The following is a 19,001-nucleotide window of genomic DNA, read 5'->3' on the forward strand; positions in this document are numbered from 1 at the left end:
TGACAAATCTATCATATAAATTAGTCAATGACTTATTAGCCTTTGAGTCAAAGTGTTCATACTCTTGAGTGAGTATTGTCTTCCTGTTCTTCTTAATTGTATCGGTTCCCTGACACCTTGTTTCCAGAGCATCCCATATCTCCTTAGCAGTCTTGCAGTTAATTACCCTATTTGACATTACATTATCAATGGCACTATGCAGTAAGTGTCGTACCTTAGCATCCTTAGCAATTGATGCTATATCTTCAGCAGTATAATCACTCTTCTCCTTTGGTACGGTCTTTGCTGCTTCACCTGCAACTGCAACAGCGAGCTTGGTTAGTTTGTGAGGCCCTTCCTTGATTCTATCAAGATATTCTGGATCTGTTGCTTCCAGGAACATGGTCATCCTCACCTTCCATATGGAATATTCAGATGGTCTCAGTATGGGAACTCTGATGGTCTCATACCGACTTTGAATTTGTGTCTTTGGTCGTTCTTCAGTTTTGGTAGGCTTAGTTGGAGTTTCTGTGTCAGACATGATTGTGTTTGGATCTTTAACTGTATGTGCGTTAACAGATAGGCTCTGATACCACTTGTTAGGTCACACATACTGTAGAGGGGGTGAATACAGTGTAAAGTACAATCAAATCGAATTTTAATATCTCAAGTAACAGAAAACAAACTTTATTGAAATAATAAACTCTGTTACAGTATGGAACTGTTACCTCTCAGTGATGAACAAATATCACGAGAGCTGCTAGGGTTACTACGAATAATCTTCTCGAATATGATAACACTTATAGTGTAAACCCTATGTCTGTGTTTATATACTACACAATTACAAGATAATCGCTAATTGATATGGAATATAATTCTGCTTCCTAAAATATATCAATCAAATATCTTTTCTTCCAAGTATTCTATTCTTTATAGAATTCCTTCTTCATGCATATCTCTTCTTATGTTTATCTCGATCTTCTTTCCTTTAATCAGCTACTGTCCTTATCTGAACGTCCTTCAGCACTTAAGTTCTGATATCCATCTTCTGATGATTATCTCCTGATAATATAAGTACTGATATCCTTAAGTCCTGACTTCCAGTAAGTACTGATTTATCCTGTTTAAGTAAGATCTGAAAACTAAACATAAATCATATTAGCCATGACATTATCAAATATATCTAACAGACCTGCTAATGGATTCGTTCCAATATGGCTGAAGCATCTTCCCTCTGGATGGAATCCACAGTGGCACCTCTTTTTGAAGCATCTCTGCAAGTATGAATACAAGCTGTCTCCCATGCAGATAACTCCGAATGGGATCAAATGGATGACCTGGTTTATTGCTTCCTGCAACCAGTTCAAAGTTCAGCCCACTTTCAAGTTGTGGCATCATATCTTCAGCCTAGTCCGGTCTAGCCAGATGCTTTTGCATAAGCTTCGCTTCCGGGCTCCGGAGTGTGGTTATGGTGGTTCCTACCAGCCCGTCATTCAGCAGTCCTCGTTGAATCACTGGAACGGGGAGTCGATTATGCTGAGGGGTTTGGACTTGCATTACCTTTCCCATATTGCTGCTGATGGAGTCCGGACTCGGTTCCATAGGGATGTTCTGCGGGGGACGCCATCAGGTTAGTTTTTACTTTTTGTGAATGTTTGGGTTTCCAGATGACCCGGGATACTTTTATGATGCACAAAACTATGCATAGGATAGGGTGTAAGCTATCTATTTTTATGTCCGGACTACTTATCTGTTTTTGTGTCCGGACTGCTTATCTGCTTTCTTTTATTGCAGTCCTTTGTAGTTTTTTGACTTGTGTTTTTGCTTTGTTTTCTGGCAGGCTTACCACACTATAATCTGGATATGTCTTCTTCGGCATATAGTGATGCATTGAAGGGCTTTGGGAAGGCTTTCAAATTGCTGAGGAAAGCTGTTGGTGGTGGGTCCGGATCTAACGCCTCTGTGGAAGAGGGGTCGCAGAGTAATGCTGTTTCGAAGCCCGAGGCTGATGTGAATGAGACTGCTCCGGAGTAGAATGTTGAGGTGGAGATGAGTCATGAGTTTGCCAACTTGGAGGAGTTGGAGCCTCTTGGAGAGGTTCCAGAGGTTGAGGGTGCCCGGAAGAAGAAAAGGCTCCGAAACTCTGGGACGAAGCCTCCCCGGGCTCAGAATTTTGAAGTTGGTGGTGGGTCCGGAGCTGATAAGGGAAAAGGCTTGGATGCTCAGAGTCCGGATGCGCGTAGTCCGGAGCTTGAAGTTAAGGTTGCTCGTTTCATGGCCGTGATTCCTTCGGAGGCTGATTGGAAGAAGATAAACCTGGCCGGATTCGACACAACTATGAAGGAATGCTCCCAGCTTTGGGGTCAGGTAAATTATTTTTATGTTCTTGTTTTTCTTCTATTCCTTTGCCTTAGAATAATTTTCTAAGTACCTCTATTTTCTGCAGCTTGGTGGCTATATGGCCGGATCTGTTTCTCTGGCCTATAATGAGCTTAAGGATGCCCAGACTGCTATTACTGATAAGGATGCTGAGATCAGTAATTTGAGGGATCAAATTATTGTGAAAGATACTTCCTTGTCCGGACTGAATAAGCAACTTGATGATGTCAGGACCCGTGCTGAGAATGCTGAAAAGGAAGCTTCAGATTTGAAATCCGAACTAGCTGAGCTCCGAAGGCAGATTTATGTTGTGAGGCCAGAAGCTGAAGTTATTGCTACCTTCAAAAATTCTGAGGAGTATGATAGAGCTCTTACTAACGCTGGTGCGTCGGAGATAGCTCGTTGCTGGGTGGTCGCAGAGAGGCATATAAAGACCAATCCGGAGGCCGATTGGGACAGTTTTGTTCAATAATTTATCAAGGCGAAGGAAGATATATAACTTGGACTGGGGGAGCCTGAGCCGTTCGATGGTCCTTGTCCCAGTTTCCTTCCTCCTAATGCTTCGGAGTCTTAACTTCTCCTGATTTGTAAATTTGATGTTGCCTCAAGACTTTTGATACTTTGCTGTTTGTAATATTCTTACTTGGCTCCGGGCTTATTTTTGTCCGGTTACTTTTTTAATGTTTTGGTTTTATTGCTGCTATTTTGCTTTGCTATTGTAGTTTATTTTTTTTTCTTAGATAATTTTTTTTCTAAGTTGTAGTTTGCTCTAGTCCTGGACTTATAGCTACTCCGAACTATTGGTTGTTTATTTAACTTAGAAAGGTATTTCTAAGTAAACATGGTTGTTCTAGTCCTGACTAATAATTGTGTCCGGACTAGTGGTGGCTTTTTAGAAAATTAATTCTAAGTAAATATGGCTGCTCTAGTCCTGACTTTATAACTTGTCCGGACTAGTGGTTAGATTTTTTACTTAGAAAATTAATTCTAAGTAAAAGTGGTGGCTCTAGTCCTGACTAGTAGCTTGTCCGGACTAGTGGTTAGCTTTTTTACTTAGAAAATTAATTCTAATTAAAAATGGTGGCTCTAGTCCTGACTAATAGCTTGTCCAGACCTAGTGGTTAGCTTTTTTACTTAGAAAATTAATTATAAGTAAAAATGGTTGCTCTAGTCCTGACTATTATCTTGTCCGGGCTAGTGGTTAGATTTTTTACTTAGAAATTAATTCTAAGTAAAAGTGGTGGCTCTAGTCCTGACTAGTAGCTTGTCCGGACTAGTGGTTAGCTTTTTTACTTAGAAAATTAATTCTAAGTAAAAATGGTGGCTCTAGTTTTGACTAATAGCTTGTCCGGACCTAGTGGTTAGCTTTTTTACTTAAAAAAAATTAATTCTAAGTAAAAATGGTTGCTCTAGTCCTGACTATTATCTTGTCCGGACTAGTGGTTAGATTTTTTATTTAGAAAATTAATTCTAAGTAAAAATGGTTGCTCTAGTCCTGACTAATAGCTTGTCCGGACTATTGGTTAGCTTTTTTACTTAGGAAATTAATTCTAAGTAAAAATGGTGGCTCTAGTCCTGACTAGTAGCTTGTCCGGACTAGTGGTTAGCTTTTTTACTTATGAAATTAATTCTAAGTAAAAATGGTGGCTCTAATCCTGACTAATAGCTTGTCCGGACTAGTGATTAGCTTTTTTACTTAGGAAATTAATTCTAAGTAGAAATGGTTGCTCTAGTCCTAACAAAGGCTTGTTCGGACTAGCTTTTTTACTTAGAAAATTAATTCCAAGTAAAAATGGTTGCTCTAGTCCTGACTAATAGCTTGTCCGGACTAGTGGTTAGCTTTGATAAATGTAAAGAGGAAATGTTTTTTCATTAATTATTCATAGAAAATATCAGGAGAAACAAATTGGTGCTTGCCATATTGGCTACAAGATCTTGGTTGCTTTGTTTGTTCTCCTACTGGTAGAATTTTCTTAGCCTTAGTCCATGCCAAGTATTTGGGACTTCTGAGCCATCCATGTTCAGGAGTTTGTAGGTTCCTGGCCTCAGGACTTCTTTGACCTTGTATGGTCCTTCCCATTTGGGCATTAGCTTTCCGGTGTTTGTTGGATCTGATGCTTCTGTGTCTCGAAGGACTAAGTCTCCAACTTGGAAGTTTTTGACTCTGGACTTCTTACTGAAGTGCTCTCTTATTTTTTACTTGTATTTTTACATCCTTTTGACAGCTTGGTCCTGGACCTCATCAATTAGCTCCAAGTTTGTTCTGAGTCTTTCTTCATTTGCTTCTTCCTCAAAGTTTATTGCTCTGTGAGAAGGAGATCCCACTTCAATAGGAAGCATTGCTTTTGTGCCATAAGCTAGTTTGAATGGAGTTTCTCCGGTGCTTGTCCTGGGGCTTGTCTTGTAGAACCATAGTATGTTTGGTAGTTCTTCTGGCCATTTGCTTTTGCTTTCTTTGAGTCTCTTTTAAATACCTCGGAGCAGGATTCTGTTGGTGACTTCTACTTGGTCGTTTCCTTGGGGATATGCTACTGATGTTTTTTTATGTTTAATCCCGCACTCCTGAAGGTAGAACTCGAATTCTGATCCGATGAACTGTGGCTCGTTATCTGATACTAGGACCCACGGTATCCCGAACCTCATCAAAATGTTGTCCATAAACTTTATACATTCTTGCTGATTAATTGTCCTCATTGCTTTCACTTCAAACCATTTGGTCATGTAATCAATCGAGACTAACAAGTACCTGAGGTCTCCTTTGACCCGGGGAAAGGGTCCCATGATGTCAATACTCCAGACAACAAAGGGGATAGGTGACAGGACTGAGGATGGTAGGAATTGGCTTCCGGGACACATTGCTGAATACCCGACATTTCTTGCATTTCTTCACGAACTCTATTGCATCTTGGTGGATAGTTGGCCAGTAGTAGCCTTGTCTAATGATCTTATGAGCTAGGGCCTTTGCGGATATGTGATCTCCGCATATCCCTTCATGCACTTCCGCCAAACAGTACTTTGCCTCTTCTGGGTCGACGCATTTTAGGCTGGGAGATGAGAAAGTCATGCGGTAGAGTAATTTTTCTTCGAGGAAGAACTTGGCTGCTTTTGCTTTCAATCTTTGGGCTTTTTTTTATCCTTCGGGAGCTCCCCTTTCTCCAAATAGTTGATGAAGGGAGTCATCCAGTTCTGGTTGCTTTCGATCTCCAGGACCTCTCCGTATTCAATAGATGGTTTGTGGAGTTCTTCGAAGTAAACTGAGCAGTCCAGATCTGATGAGTTCCTGACTAACTTGGATATAATATCTGCTTCTTCATTTTCTTCTCGACATATCTGAAGGACTTGATGCTTTAGGATTGAGGCTAAGTAACTTTGAACCAGTGCTTGGTACTTCGCCAGAATATGGTCCTTTGCTATGTATTCTCCATTTGTTTGCTTGACCACTATCTGGGAGTCGTGTAGATTTTTAAGTCCTGAACTCTCAGAGTCCTGGAGAGCTTTAGTCCTGCAATCAACGCCTCATATTCCTCCTGGTTGTTTGTTACGGGGAATTCGAAAGATATAACTGTTTGGATGGTGAATCCTTCAGGACTCTTCAGTATGAGCCGGGCTCCCAACCTTTCACTTGTTGAAGAACCATCTACTTTCAAGGTCCAGGCTCCCAAACTTGCATCTTGTTCTGTCTCTGAATCCATGTTCATTGGTTCTGGATCTTCTTCTGGGAAGTTGCATTCGATTATGAAATCTGCAAGTGCTTGAGCTTTAATGGAAGTCCTGGGAATGAAGCTTAAATTGAACTGGCTCAACTCCACAGCTCAATTGACAAGTCTTCCCGAAATATCTTGCTTGTGAATTATCTTCCTTAGGGGCTGATTTGTGACCACTCTGATTTCTCTTCACTGGAAGTAGTGCCTGAGCTTTCTTGAAGTTGTGACTAAGGCGAAGGCAAACTTCTCCAGTCTTGGGTACCTTGTTTCCGCATCTTTAAGAACTTGGCTCACGTAGTAGACTGGTTGTTGTCTTCCATTCTCTTCCCTGATTAGGGTTGCTCCTACGGCTTGTGGTCATGCTGACAGGTATAAGTAGAGAGGCTCTCCTGGTTGAGCTTTAGTTAGGACTGGTGGCTTAGAGAGGTAGGACTTGATTTCCTCAAATGCTTTTTGGCACTCTGGACTCCAGTTCACCTCTTTCTTGTTGCTTGCTCCTTTGAGTAAATCAAATAATGGTAAACACCTTTCTGCTAGCTTTGAGACAAATCTCCTGAGCGCTGCTAGGGATCCTGCTAGCTTCTGCACATCTCTTTGGGTCCTAGGAGCCCTCATCTCCTGGATTGCTTTTATTTTCTCCGAATTGGCTTCTATGACTCTGTTGCTGATCATGAATCCTAGGAACTTTCCTGCTCCTACTTCGAAGGTACATTTCTCCGGGTTCAGTTTGAGTTGGTTCTTCCTTAGATTGTCAAAGCACTCCTTCAGATCCCCCACATGTCCTGGTATAGTTATTGATTTGGAAGTCATATCGTCGACATAGCACTCCAAGTTCCTTCCGATTTGGGACTTGAATATCTTGTTCATGGCTCTCTGGTAAGTGGATCCTGCGCTTGTCAGTCCGAAGGGCAGCATCACATAAGCATATACTGCTCTGTGAGTTATGAATGCTATTTTAGGTATGTCCTTCGGGTTCATCTTGAGCTGGTTGTATCCGGAGAAGGCATCCATGAAACTTAGAATGATGTGCCCGTAGGTAGCATCTATCAATTGATCAATATTGGGGAGAGGGTATGGGTCCTTCGGGCATGCATCATTCAAATCAGTGTAATCCACACACATTCTCCATTTGCCATTGGACTTCTTCACCATAACAACATTAGCTAGCCACTCTGAATATTTGATTTCTTTGATGATTCTTGCTTTGAGTAGCTTCTCCACTTCTTCGTCTAAAGCTTTTTGCCTCTCTGGGGCGAAATTTCTTCTCTTTTGTTTAACTGATTTTCTGTTGGGGTTGACGTCCAAGCTGTGCATTGCTATGGACTCATATAGTCCGGGCATGTCTCCTGGGCTCCAGGAAAAAACATCTTTGTACTCCTGGAGCAAGGACACTAATTTTTCCTTGAAGGACTCTTCAAGTCCTGACCTAACTTTCACCTTTTTTTTAGGACTGCTTTCATCAACCTGGACCTCTTTTATTTCGACTGCGGTTTCGATTTTTGCTTGTTCTTTGTTTGAAATCACTTGATGAATTCGGGCTTCAGAGTTTTTCTTCAGATAGGGGTTTACTTGTTCTGATTCTTTGGTTGCTTGCATTTTAGGACTAGCTTGGTCTAGGACCTAATTTGCCTTGTCGACTACCATGACTTGGTTGCTTGCCGGTCCTTCAGGACTTGTTATATTTTCTTCTTGTTCCGGACTTGACTCAATAAGTTATACTTCTTTTGTTGTTTCTTCCCTCGGCCGGGGTCGGTGCTTCTTAATGCTTTGTTTCTTGCGAAGGACTGTTGCCTTCCTTTTGTTGTCTTGGTGGGTTTCTACCATGACTAACCCCTGGGTGTAGCATGTTTCAGCAACTCCATAATCTCCTTTTATTTTCCCGACTCCTGTCGGGGTTGGGAACTTAATCTTGAGATGGGAGATTGAAGTTATCGCTTGCATCATTGTTAAAGATGGTCTGCCAATGATTCTATTGTATGACGAAAGAGCGTTGATTACATAAAACTTGATGACATGAGTCACTTGGTTAGGAGTGGTTCCAAAAATGACTGGTAGATGTAAAGTTCCTTGAATCGGGACTAAGTTGTGTCTGAACCCATAGAGTGGGTGCTCCCGGCACTCGTTTGAGCGGACGTTCCCTAACTGCATTCGATCCACTGTGTGCTTGAAGAGAATATTTATCGAGGAACCATTGTCTATGAGCATTCTTCTTACTTCATTATCAAAGATGTCCAAAGTGACCACTAAGGCTGCATTGTGATGGGGGTTGACTCCTTCATAGTCCTTACTGCTGAAGGATATCACCAGGTCTGGGAGTGATTGGATTGAAAGCACTTCTTCGCCGAAGTCCGGGCTCCGAGGTGGGGAGTGGGAGCCTCCTAGACTACGTTGACTACATTCTTTCCTCTCTTCTGAGCTTCTCCCTTGTTGTTGCTGTCCCGGACTAAGTACTTGTTCATATTTCCTTTCTTCACTTGGTCCTCAATGAAGTACTTGAGTGATAAATAATTCTCGGTCTTGTGGCCATGGGTTTCATGATAATCACATTGCCTATTGTAGGGCTTGCTCTCCGGAGGAGTTTGTATTGGCTTTAGAGGATAATAGAAAGGCTTGTCTTTTACCTCCTTCAAGATTTCCTCTGGGGTCATGTTGAGGGGAGTCCAGTCCGGCTCCTGCTTCGGCTCCCGGGGTTGCTTCGCAGGTCCTGGATCGCTCTTTGACTCCTGCTTAGGACAAAGTCTCTGAAAAACCGGAGTAGTTTGTCTTTCTTGGCTTTGTTGGTTTTGCTTGAACTTCTTATCCTGATGGTAACCCCCTTTTGGTCGGTCATCAGTGTTTTTGCTCCTGGACCCCCCATTCCGGGTCATCCTCATTTCCTAGAGCATAACTGTTTCCTTTATGAACCTGGCAGCCATGGAGTAAGCCGCTGCCAGACTTTGTGGCCCCTTATTGATCAATTTTATGATATATCTCTCATTGTTCTCTGGGTCCAAGTTTCTCCTGAAAATGCTCAAAGCTTCCCTCTCATCCAAGCTCGAGACTTTGTTGATTGCTTCCTAGAACCGGCGTATGTATGCATAGAGAGACTCGTTGTCATGCTGTCGAATTGTCTCCAGGTGACACATGTGCATTTTGTTTGCCCGAAATCTCCGGAGGAAAGAAGCACGAAACTCCTTCCAACTATGGATGCCGCAGGAGGGGATCCTGCTGAACCATATCTGGGCCCCTCCCTTAAGAGTTGATGCGAATAACCTTGATTTCGTCAGGTCATTGTAGTAATATATCTGCGCGATCTGCTCAAAGTAGTTCAGGTGCTCTTCCGGATCTTCTAGACTGTCAAAGGAGTCAAAGTTGTAGTGTTTCAAATTCTGTTGCCGGGGAATGGCCTCCAAGGAGTGGCTGAAATGAGTTAATGTTTCTCCAATTTCTACTCCTGAATCTCTGTCCATCTTTCTTTGCAATTCATAGATCATGTCTTTCAGGTCCTTCTGCTCTTCCTCTTCTTCATCATCAAAAATCAGCTCTGAAGTTGGGTCCCTCCGGGTTTTCTTGGTCCTGGACTTAGCCAATAGCTTTTCTTCTTCTAACTGCATCCTCTTCTGGATTTTTAGTTCTAGCTTTGCTTCTTCCTCTTTTCTGATTTTCTCCCGCATCTCTTCCAACCTTTTCTGCTTAGCAACTTCTGCTTCCTTCTTATTACCTTGATCCTTCTTGCTTTTCTTTCCCTTAGCTCCAATTCGGTCAAACACATATTTCTTAGATTGCTGGGAGTCCCCGGACTCCTCCGGTTCCTCCTCAAGTTCGGCTTCTTCCTGAAACCGGGTTTGCTCCTGCCTGTAGAGCCTGATTGCTTCTGCCAGTTCATCACTTGTAAGGTTGGCCATGTGCTCTTCGGCCACCGGGACATTGGTGTATTTGTATTGGTTAAGCTCAATAAGGCTTCTGGCGTCCCTGGTGTTTACAATTCTCTCCACGACGGGAGTGTGTTGCAATGGTTGCTCCTGGAATGCTTCGGCTCCTGCATCAAGGGCCTGGGAGTGGTCCGGCTCCTGGACCTGAGTACTAGCAGATGGTCTTCCAGAAGTATGCTTTCCTGGTTTTGCCATTTCTCAACAATACCAACAACAACTAACAACAATATGCTACAGAAAGTATCGATCTAAGGTTGCTTTTCGAAAATCGTAAAAATTATCCCAAATAATAGTAAGCAATAAAAAACAGCTTTCTGGGACTAGTCTAAGCAATCTTCTGGGACTACTTAACAATGTAGTATAACACAAATGCAATATTCAAACTAGAGAAGAATCGAGGTTCTAAAACGATCAAAGCTAATAATAACACACACAAATGTGGCCTAAATCAACAAAACAGGGCTCACACAAACGTGGCCTAAAATAACGAGCACACACAAACGTGGATTAAATAAACAACATTCATGTTTATGAGAGAGTTTGGTTGCTTGAGTTCTTACAAGTTAAATAAATGGACTCTTTCAAGAGCTTGTTGATGAAGGATGGCGTTTCACTCGCATAGTGCGTCCATAATTTTGAAATGTTTGATTTTTAAATAAGAATTTGAATTTAAGTTCTATTTATTAATTAAGAATTTTGAGAACGTACGGTATATAGTTTATTGTGTGCTTCTCTTTAATAACTTTATAAAATATATTATATGCATTTTTGTCTTAATTGTTATCAAGTATATTTGTGAATCGTGATTTTATGTGATGTTTTGCGTACATGCTAAATTGTGTTTTTGATAAAGATAAATATATTATTTTTGACCATTCGACATTAGTTATTTGCTGGGTTTTGTAACTCACTATTTTTATTTTTCAGGTTCGGTTTAAGATCAAATTGGATTATATTGAAGTTCGATAATCTTAAATTTGGATCCTATTGATTTTTGAATCGTCACATTTATCTGAAACTTTTGTAATAGTTTTTTGTTCAATAAAATTATCTTCTATTATAGTTTTCATTTGGTGTAATCTGTTTCCGATGACAGAAGTGAAAGTGTTGGAGGTGCCCACATTCGACCACTTGCCTTTATTTTTGTAGCTCAATAAACAGGTGTATACTCCGAAAGCAAGACGATTTTGTTTTGAAAACGTTTGGCTTAAAGAGAAGAATTGTGTGAATGTTGTTAAAAATAGTTGGGATAGTATGGAGGGGCAAGGTATTATGGAAAAAATAAATTTATGCTGCCTTTACGTTAGAAGAATGAGGGGGAGGGGTAAGTAAGGAATACAAGGAAAAAATCTTGGCATGTAGAACTAAGATGAGGAAGTTGAGACCTAGAAGAGATGGGCAGGGTATTCAATCATATAATGAAGTCCGGTGGGAGTTTCTGAAATTGTTGGAGAAAAAAGAGATATACTGGAAACAAAGAGCGAAGCAATTTTGGTTGGGGGAGGGCAATCGAAATACTAGATCGTTTCATAAATATGCTTCGGGTCGAAAGAGGGGGAATACGATCCAGAGACTGAAAGATGGAAATGGGGTGTGGTGTGAGAAAACAGAGGACATACAAGAGATTATTGAAAGATATTTTTCAGAAATATTTCAAATAACAGGTGCTAATGGGGAGTTGTCGGGTGGTGAGAAGTTACAGAAAATTACGGAGGAGGAGAATGTAAGTTTGATAGCTAACATAGTGCCTGAAGAAGTGAAAGAAGCTGTCTTTTCAATGCACCCAGAGAAATCACCATTTCCAGATGGACTAAATCCGTGTTTTTTCCAAGTGTTTTGGAGTATTGTTGGAAAGGACGTGGTTGAGCTATGTTAAAAATTTATTAGTACAGGGGAGTTACCAGGGGAAGTAAATCGTACACTTGTGTGTCTCATACCTAAAGTTAAACAGCCACAAACAATGTCTGATTTGAGGCCAATATCATTGTGTAATGTTGTGGTTAGAATCCTCTCGAAGGTCTTATCGAATAAGTTGAAACCGTGCTTGAAGGAGTTGATATCTGACAAGCAAAGTGCTTTTATGGAGGGCAGGTTGTTAACTGACAATGCCTTGATAGCTTTTGAGGTTAATCACTATATGAAGAGGCGTACTCAAGGAAAAAATGGCGTTGCTGGGTTGAAAATTGATATTTCCAAAACATATGATAGGTTAGAGTGGAGTTACATAAAAAACATAATGAGGAGATATGGATTTAATGAGATTTGGGTTAATAGAATCATGAGCTTTATTCAGTCTGTATCGTATAGTTTTCTTCACAATGGAAGTGAGTTTGGCTGTGTTATTCCGCAAAGAGGGTTGCGTCAAGGCGATCCTATTTCTCCGTACATCTATATCATGTGTGCTGATGGTTTAAGTGCTATTGTTCGTCGAAATGAGGAAGCGGGATTGTTACATGGTGTTGCTACTACCAGAGGTGCACCAACTATATCGCACTTCTTATTTACGGATGATTGTTACTTTTTCTTCAAGGCCAATAAAGCAGAAGCTGGTGTCATGATGCGAATTCTAATAAGGTATGAGAATATTTCTGGACAGATGGTAAATTATAACAAATCATCTGTTACTTTCTCCCCTAATACAGAAGAGGAGACCAGGAGGGAAGTATGTACATAGCTGGGTATTTTGTCGAGTGAAAGTCCTGGTAAATACTTAGGTTTGCCTATGACTATGGGTAGAAATAAGGTGGCTAGTTTTGGTTTCTTACATGACAGAGTAGAGCAGAAGCTTCAGGTATGGGGAAATCAAACTTTGTCAAAAGCTGGTAAGATAACATTTTTAAAGACAGCAGCACAGTCGATCCCGAATTTCTGGATGAATCTGTTGTTAATTCCTGGGGAAGTTTGTGAGAAAATTGAGAGGAGGATGAATGCTTTTTGGTGGGGTAATAGAGGTACGGGGAGGGGTATTAAGTGGATGGCATGGGAAAGAATGTGCACAATAAAGGAGGATGAAGGATTGGGGTTTAAAAGTTTGAAAAGTTTTAACATTGCGATGCTTGCTAAGCAGGGGTGGAGGCTTCTGAATAATGTGGATCCTTTAGTGACAAGTATGATGAAGGCTAAATACTTCCCTGATTCTGATTTTTTAGATGCGAAAATTGGAGTTAATCCGAGCTACATGTGACGTAGTATAATGGAGGCCCGGAATGCTATTAAACAGGGATGTCGCAAGCGAATTGGGGATGGTTTGAGTACAAAAGTCTGGGAGGTGCCGTGGTTGCCGTGTCGAAATAATGGGGTTGTCACAAAGGATGTAGTGGAAGAATTAAAAGAAGTGACAGTAAGAAATTTGATGGACGATACTTATAAGAATTGGGATACAGAGTTTATTGCGGATATTTTTAATGACAGGGATGGAAGATTAATACAACAAATTCCTATACCTGCAAGGAGTTGTGAGGATTCATGGTTCTGGCTAAGGGAGGATAAGGGGAACTACACGGTTAAAAGTTGTTACCAAATGTTACGGGGAGAAGCTGAATGTCCAAATGCAACATTTTGGAAAAAATTGTGGGATTTAAAATTTCCAGGTAAGGTTATAAATTTCTTATGGCGTATGTGTAGAGATTGTTTGCCTACAGCTATGGCGTTGGGAGTAAAACGGGTAGGAGTTGAGGTTACTTGTCCTTGGTGTCGTGTGCAGGATGAGGATACATTACATGTTATATTTCAGTGTAATTTTGCTCAGAGTGTATGGAGCACGATGGGGTTACAGGGGGTAGTTACAACTTTGCCATGTGATACGATTCTGGGAATGTTGCAAAGGGTGTTTACTCAAGCTTCAGAGGAGCAATGTGCTTTGGTAGGGCTGTTTTGTTGGAGTCTATGGTATAGGAGAAACATATGGGTGTGGGAGCATATCAATACATCTGTTTTTGGGGTTAAAGCTATGTCGTTAAATATGTTGACAGATTGGAGACGAGCACATGAGGGTAAGAGAAAGGTGCAGCACAACTTACGATCACAACCATGGCGGAAACCAAATGACGGATGGGTAAAGGTTAATGTGGATGCGGCATGCAATCAACGAGATGCTATTGTGGGGTTAGGATGTGTAATTCGAGATGAAGATGGGCAGTTTCTTCGAGCTCGTAGTAGTTCAGTCACCCGGGCTATGCAACCTCGAGAAGTAGAGGCCTTAAGTATGAAAGAAGTTTTCTCATGGACACAGCAATGGCGAGTTAGTAAGTGTGTGTTTGAGTCTGATGCCAAGAACCTGGTTGATGCAATTAATGGGCATGGAGGACGGTCGTATTTTGATACAATCGTAGATGATTGTAAGGAGTTGCTTAAACACTTTACAGAAGTGTTAGTGGTTTATGTCCCTAGGTCTGCGAATACTGTTGTTCACTTGTTAGCAAGAGCGGCATAGCAAGAGCGGCATATTCTGTATCAGGTCTTCAGGAGTGGTGCTATACTGCTCCTGATTTTATCACTTGTATTATTAATTCTGAAAGTTTTTAATCTATGCAATTACGTTTATTTCAAAAAAAAATAGTTCCAAAAATTTGGGTTGTTCATTCTACCCCTCCTAGTTTTTTTTCTTGTTAATGTCAAGACACGAACAATATGCTAATATATGTGAAACATTAGTCGAATATATATAATTGCTTGAGGAGGTAATTACTTGATCAATCAGTTTAGGAAATTATTTTGTTCGGTTTGCTGGAATCGCTGTTTCTTGTTAAATCTGATCTTGAATGGCCACTTAAGATACATTGATTATGAAACTTAGGGATGTATTCATTTCAGATTTTAAATGATTGATAATAATTCATAAATTTTAAATTTTTTTCCCTAATTTTATTTGTTGAAGATTTTGATGGAGTTGATAAAAAAAATCTTGCAGAGTCTTTCTTATTTTATGAAATTTTTCAGAAATTTTTCAAAATCTCAATGTATTTTAATGAGATTTCAAAAGATTAAAAAATGAACTAGCAAATCCATCAAAATCCACCACTTTTTCAAATAAAAAAAATTCACATAATTTTGAAAACCATCAAATTTTTTGATGGATTTTTAAAAATCCAGATTGACTACCACCAAATTTCAGTAGACTTTTTAAAATCTAACTTGAATACACCCCGATTTTAAAAGACTTTTTCTAGTCTCTATTGAATAACATCAGATTTTTTTTTTTAAATCCAAATTGATTACCTCTTGATTTCAAGAATTCAAAAAAATATTTTAAAATCTTGATTGAATACACCACTCTTATAATTTAATCAGAAAATTAGCTTTATGCCGCACGAAGCAATATAAAAAGCTCAATTAACAAGCTTGCTATATAAACTGAGTAGAAATGAAGTACAACTACTGATCATTTGAACTATCTGTTCGTTCAAAACAATCGCTTCCTAATTCTCCACCCTTTAGAACTTGTACAGACCAAAATAAAATGTGACGGAAACTTAATAATTAGTCTACTTAAACTAATTGATAGGATGAACCAGTAGGGGCAATCCCTTGCTAGGCCTTAGAGACAACATGATAACAGGTAAATGGCAATAATAAGGTGATGGAGAAAATGAAAACCTAGTTAAAATTAGGGTTAACACAATCTTGTACTCCATCGCCGACAAGTTTCTACCGATGCACATTCTTCCTCCAAAACCAAACGGCACATACCCCATCTTGCTGTTGCACCCTCCGTGTACGCCATCAGCCTCAAACCTCTCGGGTCTGAAATCGTTGACAGTGTCACCCCAAAGATCACGATCATGGTTCATTGACACGATATCGATCCACATATTTGTACCTTTAGGGATGACAACTTCACCTACTCGAATGTCATATTTGGCCTGTCTTTGTGCATTTGGTGCTGATGGGTATAATCGTAAAGCTTCACTCATCACCCATTCCATCTGCAAATAAAATTTAAAAATACTTCTATTAATATAGATCAGTTATATATCCAACAAAATTATCTTCATGGTAAAATTAGTAATTATTTTAATTAATTCTCCACATGCGCAAGCGAGTGCGTTGTTAGTTTACCTTCTTTAGTCCAGCAATAGAATTGGCATCTACAACTTGATCTCCAATAACTTGTTTAATCTCTTCTCTGAGTTGATTTTGCCACTCCGGATTCAAGGCCAAGAGCAGTAGTGTCCAAATTAATGCTAACCCTGTCGTTTCGTGGCCTCCGAAAAAGAAAGTTTTGCATTCGTCAACCAGCTCTCTAGTGGTGAGTGTGTTTCTACAATCTTTATCAGCCAGCATAAGGTCCAGTAAATTCTTCTCTTTACCCGCAGCAGTACTCCCCAGACCAGCAGCTTCCTTTGATTTAATTCTGCTTTTAATGATTGTTAAAAAGAGAGCATCAATTTCGTCACCTAGCCTCATCGCTTCAAGGTATTGCTTATAACACAAGAACTTGCTGAATGGTACTCCAACGTAACGATTGGAAGCAAACAGAACTTTTTGCATGGTCCTTAGTTTGTGCAACACCTTTTTACCGTTCTCGTAATCCATTCCGAAGGTTGTCTTGGCTATGATCTCCCCAGCTGTGGCTATGATCTCGGATTCAACTTCGATTTCTTGCACACCGGAGTTGATAAGAGAGGTCCATCGGTCTAGCATTTTGTTTGTTGAAGCCACCATTTGGCTTCCCATGGCCTGTACAATGTATGTGCCATGTAGATGTAAATCGTGTGTACTTGAAAGTTATTGTAATGTCCGGTTTGACTACTTTACATTTAGATTCTACTTTACTGAACTTAATTTGTCAACCAAACCTAACGAGGCCGAGTAGCTAGCCTGAGCGGTCCAAGTTCGAAAATAATTCGTTTAAAAATATCTTAACTTCTTCATTATTAAATATAAGGAAGTTCGAATCGATCTCGACTCGAATGAAATCACGTATATATATGTATGCACATTCAAAATATTTGATTCTCAGTAGGATTATTGTTATTTGTTACTAGCTAGATACCCACTGTCTAATACAAGTGCTAAAAAAAGGATAGAGAAAAAAGGTGGATAGAGAATAAAGAGAAGTACAATATAAAATATATAATTTTTGAATTTTATAAAAAATTCGTAGTGCGAGAACCTAATCCTGCCATGATAGATTCATACAAGATTTGCTTTACTATTAAAAAGACTACATAAAGACTACATATGAAATGCCTTTGCCTTTATTTTTCTTTGCATACTACTATACGCTACGCTATACCCATCGCTAGAAAAAAGCTTAAATATGACCGGTCCATAATGGATCACATTTACCTAAATTTGACCGTACAAAATATCGGTTAAATTTATTATTAAATTTAACCGTATTATTTTAACTGGATTTAAATTCGATCACTGACAGTTATATTTAACCGTGCCCATTGTTACAGATTTCGGAAATCGGAACTATTCGGTTGAGGTACCGATTTACGATTTATCGGACGATTTTTAAAAATTCGGATGATTAATCGGCGATTTATCAAAAATCGGTGAAATTGAACAAATATTTTTAACCGATTTTTGAACGATTTATGAAAAATCAGTATAACAGAGGCCGTGCCCATAAATTCAACCGAATTCGGTTGAATTTGGGCCGGTTGAATTTGTTTACTGATATTTAGCTTTGTTTTCTTGCAGTAACCTTTATAGCTAAATAATAACATTATTTTTCAAACAAAAGAACGAGCATCTAGTGAAATAATTAAAATCTGAATTTGACAGCAGATATAAATAATGAAATGTCACCTTGAGATTGGCCGGAGAGAATGCAGGGGTGATAACACTGCGGTGGCGAAGCCAGTCGTCACCTTCAACCATAATCAAGCCATTACCGAACATCGGTTTTCTGTCATTTCTGAAAACATCCGGTTTCCCCCAACTCTTTCCTAAAACGCCGGCCGCCATTTGTTTCAGAAACTCAGGGTCTGCAATACACAGAAAAGGTTCCGTTCCTAACCAGTACATAAACACTTTCCCTGCAACAACAAAAAAATTAAACACATTAATGAATATCATACGAGAAACACACGCGTGTACACACATATGTATTATGTTGTTACCATGAGATTTTTGCCACTGAGAAAAGTATGGAACGACATTCGAATGAATATCATGGCTTATGGTAGATGAAGATATCGAAGAATTCTTCTTCTTGTTCTTCGAAGCTAACATATCATTAATGTTCCCGAAAGGGAAGCTGGGAGACGGACCATTTAGTCCATTTCTTTTGAGCTTCTTGTACACCATGTGTGGCCGTATCAACAAGCTGAAAATAATTTTCAACACTACCAAGAAAAGTAAAATTAGAAGTGCTAATGCAACATTTCTGATAAACCAATTCGAAGAACTCATAGCTCTAGTTCAAATGAACTTGTGCATGTGTGTTGATTTGCCAAAGTTTTATATAGAAAACAAACTTTTTTGAGAGGGGATATGTCAAATTCGTCCGAGCTAGTACAATATCAAATGGATACTCTTTTTTTTTTCCTATTTTTCTTTTTCGTGTACGATACTTGAAGGATACTTTTTTTTTTTCTAATTTTAGTTGTCTATTGAATTTTCTAGTATTCTTTGGGATCTAAACTTTAAATGTATGGTATATTGTATATTAACGCAATCTTGAATTCTGAGATGACAAAATGCTATCGTGTATAATTCTCTCATATATTTCGAAGATAAGGATAATACCTTTTTAAATATAAAATTCTGAAACAATATTCTTCAAACTTGCGGGGTTGAGGAATTCTTAAGCGACTAGTTTATAGCCTGTGCTTTGCATACGGATATTTCAAAAATTATTTAATAAAATAAATAAATAAATTTATAATTAAAATTGAATAATATAATTGTGAAAGATTAAGTTATCTATATAATAAGTGTATTGCATCTACATATTATGATAAATTTATTTAAGAACTACTTTCGTTACATAAGTTATTTTTATGTTATATATTTTATGAGATTATTTCTATAAATAGATCTGTCAAAATTTAAAATTTACTTCAAATTTGTA

At 39.2% G+C, this 19,001-nt stretch overlaps 2 protein-coding genes across 2 annotated transcripts; one reads left to right on the top strand and one right to left on the bottom strand.

Moving 5' to 3' along the window:
• The first annotated feature begins 12,701 nt into the window (after positions 1-12,701).
• LOC141691987 (putative mitochondrial protein AtMg00310) lies at positions 12,702-13,157 on the top strand. Its single transcript, XM_074496734.1, has one exon. It carries the CDS (start codon positions 12,702-12,704, stop codon positions 13,155-13,157), a length of 456 nt encoding a protein of 151 aa, XP_074352835.1.
• A 2,308-nt stretch (positions 13,158-15,465) lies between these two features.
• On the bottom strand, positions 15,466-18,340 carry LOC141691988 (cytokinin hydroxylase-like). The gene is made up of 4 exons (XM_074496735.1): positions 18,049-18,340; positions 17,735-17,964; positions 16,031-16,651; positions 15,466-15,897 (listed from the first exon to the last, which is right to left on the bottom strand). The coding sequence occupies exons 1-4, from the start codon at positions 18,338-18,340 to the stop codon at positions 15,466-15,468; spliced, it is 1,575 nt and encodes a 524-aa protein (XP_074352836.1).
• Positions 18,341-19,001: the final 661 nt, after the last annotated feature.

This window comes from Apium graveolens, chromosome 10 (genome assembly GCF_009905375.1).
Source record: "Apium graveolens cultivar Ventura chromosome 10, ASM990537v1, whole genome shotgun sequence".
Classification (NCBI taxonomy): Eukaryota; Viridiplantae; Streptophyta; class Magnoliopsida; order Apiales; family Apiaceae; genus Apium; species Apium graveolens.